The 11301-nt window shown below is 44.4% G+C and overlaps 1 protein-coding gene across 2 annotated transcripts in view; it reads right to left on the bottom strand.

Annotated features, from left to right (window-relative positions):
• Window positions 1-10998, bottom strand: part of PDE8A (phosphodiesterase 8A) — a 156419-nt gene extending 145421 nt beyond the window's left edge. For both annotated transcript variants that reach the window (XM_041468753.1, XM_041468755.1), the window contains exons 1-2: window positions 10771-10998; window positions 5870-6330 (exon numbers count right to left, since the gene is read on the bottom strand). In XM_041468753.1, coding sequence (XP_041324687.1) covers window positions 5870-5935 — 66 coding nt within the window. In that variant the 5' untranslated portion in view covers window positions 5936-6330; window positions 10771-10998. The remainder of the gene's footprint in view (window positions 1-5869; window positions 6331-10770) is intronic.
• Window positions 10999-11301: the final 303 nt, after the last annotated feature.

The raw sequence follows: 11301 nt of genomic DNA on the forward strand, positions 1-11301 counted from the left end.
GTGCTGGAGCTGTACAGGTGTTGGAGTGGGCTGCTCAGTGGGGCTGGGATTTCCAGCAGCACGGACTTCAACAAGCTGGGTGTGCACTGCAGAGCCTGGGGCTCACAGAGCCCCTGGGGGGGCTTCACTCCACTCTGCTTCCTGCTGCTTCACACACCTTGTGAAAAACACTCCATCCTTCCCGAAACTGGGGTACAAAATGCAAAAGCCTGAGGAGATCCAAGCAGCCTGTGAAATGTCCTCAAGGAGAGCGAACCAAGGAAATAAGGAGTTACAGAAACAAACCAATAAAGTAAAATTACTGTGGGGAATTTAATCACCCAGGAGACAGGAAATTCAAGGCTATGGTACCCATGACAACTACTATTTGTCCACAGTGTATGGAACATTAACCTTACCTCCATATGCGGAAACAGAAGAAATTATGGGACATATCAGGTATGAATGCATATTTCATGCACAGGGTACTCTTTGAGGGCTACTGTGGAAGCAATAATTAAATTTCCTGACTGCAAAGCAAGTAGGTTCATGCACAAGCAGCTCTTCTGAGACACAAGTGAACATCACCAGACAGAGATCCCAGCTCATCCCCATGGTTTAGGCAGGGAAGATTCAAGGTCTCAGTTTGGTCACAGCATCATCTCCTGCCTTGTAAGCTTCTGGCTGCTGTTCAGACTTTGTTTTGAGAATTGCCATGTGTTGATTTAGGAAGTGTTGTGATGTTTCTTTCAGTTGTTGAGTCAACAAGGATTTTGCATTTCTTGTGTGTTTTTCTTTTGAGCAACTAAAGCAACATTCATCCTTCAACAAGGCAGAAGTCCAGTTCCTGCTGGGTGATCAGTTTACTTGAACGTGAGAATCAGATTATTGCTGAGTTAGACAGCAAACAACTTATCAAAACCTGGGAGAGTTTTGCACTTGTCTTGAGCTGAATTTTAACCTCTGGCTGGATACTGTGGAGTCAGATTACTTACAAAAAGAGCCAAAACCAAAGCAGCCAGATAGACAGCAACTCTCTGGGTGGAACTGCTGTCCCTAAAGTCTCAATTTTTACATGATCTTCAACAATTGCTGACTCGTATATCTATTGTTGCTAAAATTTGGAAGACAAGATTTATGAATATAGAAACAACCAGCAAAAGTATAGCAGCTGAGAAAACTAATTGCAATCAGGTGGGAAGGGGGGCTATTGAAACAAGGGGGTTTTAACAATAAAAGTTAATTCTATATTTTGTCACTGCCAGAGGACATAGAAGCTTGGTTATCACCTATCCCTAGCTGACTCTGGAGGTGCCATGTGCTGTTTCCTCTTGGGGCAGCAAAACCCTAGGCCCAGCATCTCCCCCATGGAATTTTGCAGCAGAAGCAGGGCCAGATGCTAATCCAGCCCATCACTCTTAATGAAGTGATTTAACACATCCACGGCACCAACCAGCGTAGCTCAGGTCTGACCTCTGTCACCACTTCATGGGCAGCTGGATGGTGCCAAAACCCAGCCATGCTCCCAGAGGGGCTGCTGGAGTCAGTGCAGCAGCAGCTGCAGCCTCCAGGGCAGGCTCAGGAGCTGTGGGCTGTGGGTCCCCAGCCCTGCTCGCTGCCTCGCCCTCGGTGGGTTTGGGGGGCTCCCTGCAGGGGCAAGGAGGGAGCAGTTTCACACGGGGAAACTCTTCCCAAGCAGCAGCATCTTCAGGCAGCACCCTGCCAGAGGGCTTCCATCCAGTAGCTTTGGACATATTTAACCCAGTCAAGGGCACATTTATTTAGCAGCAATTCAAAGTGAGGAGACCTCCCGCTGTGAAACAGGTTGGTGTTCCTTTCACCTGCTGTTCAAAATAAGAGTGCACCCATGAACTCCCTCTGCCAGGAAAGCATCTCAGGGCTGTCCCAGCCCACAGGCCAAGCCAAGCTGAAGGCATGGCCAGGACAAAGAATCCAAGTACACTCTGCAGAGCCTGGTTCACACTTGTAGCCTGGACACGTGGTGAGCAGAAAGCAGCAGTCCTCTCCATGGCTGACCTAGTTAGAGGTCAGGCTTGCCCAGGGGCTCTGAACCATGTCCTGTGGGCTGCTCACCACTCAGATATGCACTAGTTCACATCCTGCTCACCCTCCTATTTCTTGCTGAAGTCCCTGAAAACCTCAGTCAGCTCTGAAACAAAGGCTGATGGCCCCTCACCAGCAATAGCTCACTGGTTTGAAACTCCCCATAGGGCCAAAAAAGCCAAAAAAAACCCCATTTTACAGGAAGGAAAAAAGTATGAGGCACCCTTGTTGTAAATACCCACTGAGGGCAGCGCCAGAAGGGTGCAGGGTTAGCCCAGCTGATCAAGAGCCATGTGATAACACCAGCATTCTTCATGCAACATCCTGCTCCAGGGAAGGAGGGGACTCCCAGCAGCAGTTTTTCCCTTTGCTCTTGGAGGCACAGGCATGCTCCTGCAGCAGGGTTTTCATCACTGTGGCAAACCCCAGACCAGCTTCAGGAGGGCTGGGCTGAAATCACCGACCTCATTTCCAAGAGTGGTTAATAACCTTGGACTCTTCTCAGTGTGCCTTAAATGTGAGCTGTTCCTCAGCAGGGAGAAATCAGGATTTGATGCTGCACAGAAATGAATAGCTGAACTACCCAAGTCTTGAGAAGTGGCTCTGCATATGTTTTCACAGAAGTCATGGCAGGTTCTGGAATTAATCAGGCCAGAAACCACCAATATATCTGCATGCTAACCTGAGCTGAGGCAGGTTTGAATACGGCTGAAAAATCCCAGCCTGTGAATGATTTCCATTTCTGAATCTCTGCCCAGCTGTTTATGGAAAGGCAAAGAAGTACAGTGATGAGGTAAATGTGTTTATGAATGCACTACTGTTACCTTTCTACTCTAACAACTTACAGGAATTACTTTACCACCCTTATTTATTGCTAATCAAGCTCAGCACTGGGGGAGGCGAAGGAATAAATGCTGCCACGAAGTTTGTGCTGTCATTTTTTCTTCATCACATGAAAGCCATAGCCCAGGCAGTCTCATTTGAAGCCTTTTAATGGTTAGAAATATCCCTTCTCTAGGACGTTGCTCTTCTTTCTTAGAAGCGCTCATATTTTAGCCAGCACCGCTTCTGTAGAGCAGCAAGAGCAGCCTGAGCTGCAGCAGAGCAGCAAAGTCCAAAAGCTCAACAAGCTCCCCTGAGCTCCTGCTTGAAGAGTTTCCTCAAAAGCTGCACCAGCTACTTTGCCAGCTAATCTCTCCAGCCTGCAGCTACAGAGCAAAGCATAGCTGTGGACCTGTGTCAAAGGTACATTTGTTAACACATTTCCCCTGGAGTGCTAATTAACATTTACATCAAGTACTATGAGAGTGAAAAAGCTTCAACACAAACACACGCTGCAGGGAAATGGGGAGAGTCGTGCACTGTTTGCCCTTCAGGAGCTGGTGAAAATCCAGTTTGTTTTGTAATCTTCTGTTCTCTAAAATCAGATATTTCTTCAAGTTAATAACTAACCCGTTCTTTTTCATTTAAAAACCTCTAAGTGCCTTTAGAATTGTATGACAGCAAGGCCCTGCTGGCCCTGGTGCAAGCCAGCCCACGTGCAGGTCTCCGTGCTCAGCCACAGCACAGGCGCAGCCCGGGCTAACCACAGAAAATGACAGCATTTTATGATTTTATAATAAACATAAACAAAAGAACATCAACACACTTTTGCTTAAGATTCAACCCTCTTAAACTAAACACTAAGATAGGAAACACAAACAGAAATATTTGTAGCTGGATCTTCAATTACCACATTTTGGGATGCTGACAAAAAGCTCTAATGAGGAACACTTGTACCCACAACGAGAGGCAGACAAAGTTATTTGCAAACACAAATTTGCACTTGAAAGATGCGAAGGCAGTTGCTGAACAGCTGAATTATGAGCTATTCGCAATATTATTTCTCAATATTTATTGAGAAATAAATGTGCTATCACTGTGAAGTAAAAATTTTATGACTGCAACCAATATAACTAAAATATGGTTGAAAAAATCCTCTAGATTTTTCCGAGGGCAGGGGGGAGTTTTTCCCATTTTTTAAAGGAAAAACTAGAAAATATCAGGTTCACAGAAAGAAAATCATATTCTATGAGCCACAAAACAATAGTATGTAAATCTCCATCTACTCAGTGAACTTTTAGGCCATGATAGAGTGCATGTTGTTTTTCAAGATATTCTCTCCTGCCACAACCATGCATCCTGCACAGGCTCCCATGAATTATAATCTGTGTCTAAAAAAGCACCAATAGGCACATTTGCAGATGTCGTAAAAACTGACTGAGCACACTACTCCCAGAAATCAGTTTCTAGTCCTCCAGTTCCACAGAAATCACGATCTGAGATGAATAATATATACTACAAAAACACAGACTTTTTGATTGCAAACTGCTCTAGAGTTCCATGAACGTATTTTGTTATTGTGCCAAATATTTGAGGTGAATAATTTTCGGCCTTCATGTTTACAAACTACTCTCATTGTTTTGTCCTTTTTTTTTTTTTCCCCCTGAGTGTTGCTTCTGCCTTTTAACTGGATATCCAACTTTGTAAACAAAAAATAAGCACGGCAAACAGCAGATGCAGCAGCAGAATTTTTAGTTTTTGTTAGACAGGCTGAAATGAAGGACCCTCAGCACTGATGAGTCTGGGCAGTGCCATGGGAGATGCACCAAGCAATCAATGCTGAGGTGTTCCAATAGGAAAAGGTGTTTTTGTTTCTTCTGCTTGACCAGCTCTTCAAACTTCTTTTCGTTAGATACACATCTGTATTTACTAAGAATATTTTTCAACAAGGAGCAAGCACTCAGTTGTTTTCAGATTTCCAGTTTCCTTAGTTCTCTATCTTAGTTTCCAATAACTCCTATTGAAGAAAAGGCAATACTGAGCTCAAATCTAAACTGGCACATTTCTGACATGACCTCCCAGAGACTCCTTCTCCATAGCACAAAGGGCTGGACTGAAATCCTGGCCTCAGCACAGGCAACAGAAAATCTTCCAAGAGTGCCCTCCAAAACTTGTGAAGGTAACAAACCCCAGTATTTTTGGGGGAACCAAAATGGAAGTCGAATGTCCAACCTCCAAAATGCTAATGGTTTAGTTTCAAGTAACAGGATGAGATTAATATAAACACGCCAACCTGTCCCAACTGGAAATCTTTCAAACATGAAGCACAGGAATCAACAAGGTGTTTTTTTTCAGGCAGGATGTCAGAGTTACCCCCGTGGTTATATGTGAGCCGAGGACAATGTTATTACATGAGATCAAATTACAAACACAAGCAAACAGAAAACAATCTCTGAACGTCACTGCTGGGATTTGACAAGAAGCACAGCTGACCCGTTCGGGAGGCTGAATGCTCTGAGTGAGCTCTGGGGGAGTAGGAGCAATTGCTGCTGGACACCGAGTTCCATGCAGTTAAATTGTCAATTTGTTTGCCCAAGTTAATGCTTATCTTACCCTGTGCTTGCTATGGTTTTACTCAACATATTTGACCTGCAAATCTTAAAGCAGTGGCTTTGCTAAAATCATACGAAGTTTCTGGATTGTCCAAGCACCTAAAAAAACTATTTTGGTCGTTTCCACGGCACAGAAACCTACAGTTACTCAGATATTTGAAACTTCCAGTGAGGTGGATGACAGACGCTTAACCACACACATCACCATTTCATTTCTGTTCCTAATGTTTAGCACAGCCTTGCTTTAAGGAATTTGTGAAGTTGTTTACAAAGCTGATGCAGAGGTTGCATTCAGTCTGGTCCAAGGGCAATGGTTTACTGAAGTCACTTGTAAACAGCAGAAAGATAATATTTTCTGTGACTGAGGGAGGAGGGGGAATAAAAGTTCTCACCTTGCACCAAGGACCATTAGAGACAGAGCTGGTTTCCAAAATATCTGCTCCTTCATTTTCTTCCATGTCTGATTAGTTGCAAAACTTTGTTCTCCAATGAAAAACATTAAATCATCTTCCAAGCTAAAGCAAAGCAAACCGTGCAGGCTCCAGTATCCCAGTTTGTGAAAGCCCTGCAATAAGTCACATGTTGGTTTTATGGTCACTGGTCTAATCCAAGGGTGCAGATCCTGGTTCCGTGCTGGATTTCACAGAGCTTGGCCTTTCTTTTAGGCCTTAATAGTTCCTCTTCTCAGGCATTTATCTCCTTCAGCCCTTCCTAGTGGATCCAGGTTTTCACATAACAAATGGCAGACGTTTACAACTTCCCAGGAAAGCTGACACTGAGCCTCTGATCATCTCAGGAGAAGCTGACAGCAGAGTGAAGTACGTGGCCACACCTCTCTGCTGCCAGAGCTGGCCTAGACCATAAAATCAGAAGCAAGGTCACCCAGCAACCAACCATTCAACGTCACTACAGTAATAAAGCCAACTTACGTTCAACTTCTTGCTTGGGTAGGTAAATATTTTTATTAGAAGAAAGAAGCCCAGAGAAGATGGCAGGAGGCTGACTGTTCTGAGCTGAGAGAGATAAATTTTGATTGATTCAAAGCTTCCAGCAGACATTCAGGGGCCAAATACAAACCCACAAAGCTCTGTGAATGCCAGTGGGGTCAAACCCCTAACATTTTTCTCTAAGGATGCATAGACCCTGTACCCCAGCAGGCTGGGTGGGTAATGTCCACAGGATATTTTTCAGCAGAGATCACAAGTTCCCATCCAGGTGCCCATAAGACTTTCATCTGCCACATGCTCAGCTTAAAGAAGTTCCACTCATGCTCAAAAGTCTACATAAAATCGGGATGAATTTACAAAATAGCCTCCACTCCCTGCCAGAGTCAGTAAAAATCAGGTGATACCACAACACTGCATACAGGAGCTTTCTCAAGCAAATGGAGTATTTTTCTCAGGAGCAACAATGAACCTGAAGGAGCACACTCAATTTAGGCAGTGACGTTTCTCTCCAAACAGACGTACACATTAGAGAGAAGGGCCACAATAAATATAAATAAAAGGAGATAACAAATGATCGACCCTCTTTGTTCTGTTTGCACTGTGTATCAGGCAGTGCCACTGCAGATAGCTGGTGCCCTAAAATTTCGAAACCAACTGTGATCTCTGACATCTATTCAAAGATAAACATGGCTTCATTTTCAGGGCAGCCAGTTGGTCTGTCTCAGGAAAAGCCTCTCTTTAAAGAAAAAGAGAGGAATCCAGGGTTGCTGGCTACTCTGGGAAATTAAGGCCACTTTTCCCCCCGTCTCTGATATGCAACTTTTCTTTCTATATGTCAGGAAACAATTTTTTATTTTTTATTTTGGAGGCGGAGAGTGGCAACTATGCAGGAAGATTAAAGTTCATTCTGTTCAAATATGAAATATTCTAATCCAATGCTCACATTGGCAGCATCATTAAAAATCAGCCATACAGGGATCTGATTTTTTGACCTCTTTCTGCCACTGGTGCACAAAGTGCATAAGTGATTTGATTGAGATCACATGCTCAATTATTCTCATTATTAGTTACTTAGGATTTAATGAGATATTTCTCAACAGTTTTTAAGTAGTTTGAGATTACATTTTATCCAAACTGTCAGTAACTGGAAGTGTCTGTCTTGTTGGGACATAAGAGCTACAGGCCCTCAAACACTGAGTAGGGTATATCCCACTGAGCCCAGTGTACACATTGCTTGATTATGTATTTATTTCAAGGAAGTGAAGACAAATGTGACAAAAAAGGCAAGAATCATGAGGGCATAGGTGTGTCTTTAGGGAGAGAGCAAGGCAAAAGATGACTGCAGATTGGGAAACCAGCAACTTAGCTTGTCTCTACCAGTGATTTTGTGATTTCAAGAGGTAAATTAAAAGCCCTGTGCCTCAGTTTCCCCTCCTATGCTGTGAGACCAGCAATACTCAGCATTAGTAACTTAGCAAACCAGCAAACAGTGCACTAGAGAGGTTTGATATCTTCCCAAACTTGCACCTCTCTCTACTGACAGGCAGGCTACTTTATGATTTGCCCACAGAAACTCAAGGAAAAGCAAAGCTGACTTAGCCCCACATGCACAAGTGCAGCAGCCCAGCTGAGCAAGTTTTGTCCCTTTTGAAATCATTCACATGAACTCACTATCCAAACCAGCAGATAACCAGGTGAGGTATTCCCTTCCCAGCTAGAAGATTCTGCTACAAATATTCACCAAGTTTAAATGTTCCTTTCTATGATTTTGTATGCCCAGGTCATTTTTTGAGAGGCAGAGAGCTTTCCCAGCCCAGAGCCCCAGGGTTCTCAGTCCTGGCTCCCAGGGCAGCTCTGGCCAGCCCTCCCTGCCCAGCTGGAGTCAGCTCAGCCCCAGGCAGGCTGTGGGACAGGAACAGGGAGGGCACTGTACAATCCTTGCCCCAATTATTCACAAGGGCTGTTTATTACAGCAGCTTCAAGGACCCTTTTTCCCCCCATTCCTTTAATTCTCTTGGGCAAAAAAATCTCTAATCACTAATGGCCATTTGAATTTTAAGAGAGCAGGAGAGGGGCGTGCCCGAAATATCAAACTGTTTTGCATTTTGTTTTTTCTCTGGTTTCTCTTTACATGTCACCCATTTAGTGACATATTAGCTACGTTCCAGAGTAAGAAAATCCAGCCTTCTGAAGTTTGCTTGCATTAAATACCAGGCAAAAGTGCTGCAACTCATTATCCACGTAGGTGTCCATGTTATGTCTTCTGCTTTGATGACATTCTGTGGCAGTAATTTTCACAGGTTTTTTTTTGTTTTGAATTGGCCATTTCCTAATTTAAAACAGCAATCAAAGGAAACACTTTCCACATACGCAGCATAACATAAGATAAACTTTCCTATGGTTGCTGTAGAGAAGCAAACTCACAAGGTTTTCAGCTTCAACCTTCAGTGTAAACCAGACATCTGTTTCGAGTTGTGTCAGATCACAGGAAGGATAGCCCACAGCTTGGTTTACTCCAAACTAATTTAGGAAATCAGAACTCTCCCCATGGATGAGTCACGAGCTTCTTGGGCAATGACAGGCCAGACACATTTGTCTCTGCAGCTTGGTGGTTTTCCCTGTAGCGGGTGATGGCTCTTTCCCCCATCTGGAGGAGACCTGCAGCTGGAGGATGTAGCCCCAACACCAAGCCCGTTTGTGCATCTGCAGTCCTGATGTCAAAGTCCACCAGGAAAGGAAATAAAGGATGAAAAAGAAAAGGGAAAGTGCAGAATGGGTCTAAAGATGGCTTTGAAGTACAGCCCAGGAGCGGAGATCAGGAAGTGAGAGCTGTAATTGCAGCTGGGTATCAGTTTCCTTTTTTATTTTGGGATCGCCCACGGCCTGCTGGAGCTTGTCCCTCAGAAAGCAGCAGGAGCAACACTCACCTCTACAGAAGAACAGGAGCTGCTGGAAAATGGAGAGCCACAGAGACAAAACAGCTCTTTGCGTTTCTAACGCAGAGGCAAACAGAAAGTGCCTCGAACATGTCTGAAATTACTTTTACTACTTCTGGACCAGCCAGGAAAGCTAAAAACTGTTTCTTATTTTGCTTCCTAAGGAAGTTGCACTGTATTGCTTGTGGGCTCTGCCTGAGTTCCTTGAAACAGAGCCAGATTCAAGTAAACTAAATAGAGAGGACACATCAGGCTCACAGTAGTAGGTGGTCCAGCAGACCGGAGAGGTCCTGCAAATACCCCCAGAGTGGAAAGCTCCAGGCTGAGCTCAGGCCATCGAGGGAAGGCAGACCAGAGGGAAGGCCCCAGTGTCACAGACGGGGCATTTGACGTCAGTCTGGGGCAGGTTTATTCCAAGCTGGCCATTAGTGACACCCAGCGCTGTTGAGACCTCACCAAACTGCACCTTCAGCTGCTCACAGGGTGGGTGCAAACATAAATGTGGGGCCTCAGATCTGGCAGGCCCTTGACCCAAGTCCTGGTAAGGCTTCCCTTCATGGAAGCTGCCCTGGCCTGGCACCTCCAGGCTGCTGCCTCAAGCAGATGTGTCAGAGCAGGTTAATAGACATCCTGCTGCAACTTTAATGCTATTAGCCAACGTTAAACAAAGGGTTGATTTTTTTTCCTTCCCAAGATAAGCTGCAAGGCAGGGATCAGGGCTGCTGTGAGAAAACATGGACTCGTGGTATAGTGAAATAAACCTGCTTGTTCCAGTTACAAAAGGCTGTGAGCTGAACTCTGGGGCCCGAGTTATCAGGGAAATGACAGCATCTTGAAGACCATTGCAAAGGATTTAGGTTTTGGTATTTGCTGGGCATACCTTGAGTGTTTGACCATTATAAATCTTTTCTTGTTTAGGAAAGAAATCTCATTTTTCATGATATTGTGCTTATCTTTTAGCAGAAGCAGGAGCAGGATATGATTATGCTGGTGTTTGCAGACAGCAGTGGTGCACTACAGCCCATCTCTCAGCTTCACAGTGAAGAAAATGAGCTACAATTGTGAAATCATTGCCTAACAATTGATAAGGACAACTGCTGCAATCCTCTCCCTGCCTCCCCTTGGCCAGCATCCCAATTACCACATTACTGGATATATAGAAAAGAGAATGGCAGTGTGGTTAAAGTACAAGCCACACACATACAAGACAGAGAATTTATCTCCATGTCTAGTCTGGTTTCCTCTCTCACCTTTGGCCAAGTAATTCAGTCTTTGGAATAATTCTTTTTCCTCCTTTCATGACAATACTTACCATCTTTCTGACAGCCCTTGAGCTCTCCCAGGAAATGAGGCTTTGTAAATAGGGTAGGGGGAGAAACCTGTCCCTTCAAAGAAAACCATGTCAGGTACCTTGTACAGGGTGCTGCAGGAGACTCCTTTAGCACGCCTTTGCTTTGCAGAGAAATGAGGTTTCTTCATGCCTTGTCCAAACCAAGACCATCATTCCCATTTCACCCTTCTTTTCAAGGGCTCCCTAGGGCACCATAACACCTTGCAGCATGAGATGCCAGCTCTGGATGTCAGCAATCCCGAGAAAAGTCCAGTCCACCACAAGACCAAAGAGATTTGGTTTCACACATTCTCACCCTGAAATGAAGAGGGATGTATGCAATTTCTCAGTCTCCAAAATTTCTGACTTTGAGAACAGCAAGCCCACACCCTCTGTTCCCACTACCACACTGAAGGATGCAATGACTTTTTCTCCCATGAGAGAAAAGCCTGTGGTAAACCAAATACTTGTATGTATTAAGTATTAGATAAATGCTGATGAAGTGTTAAGTAATGGTACTTTCAATGATATTTTAAAAACCCCAAATGTGTTATCACTTCCTGTTCCACACAGATGCCCCACGCAGTTGTATTTCTCACTAGACAGCTGCA

Source organism: Pyrgilauda ruficollis, unplaced genomic scaffold, assembly GCF_017590135.1.
Source record: "Pyrgilauda ruficollis isolate IOZ18807 unplaced genomic scaffold, ASM1759013v1 scaffold23, whole genome shotgun sequence".
Lineage (NCBI taxonomy): Eukaryota > Metazoa > Chordata > Aves > Passeriformes > Passeridae > Pyrgilauda > Pyrgilauda ruficollis.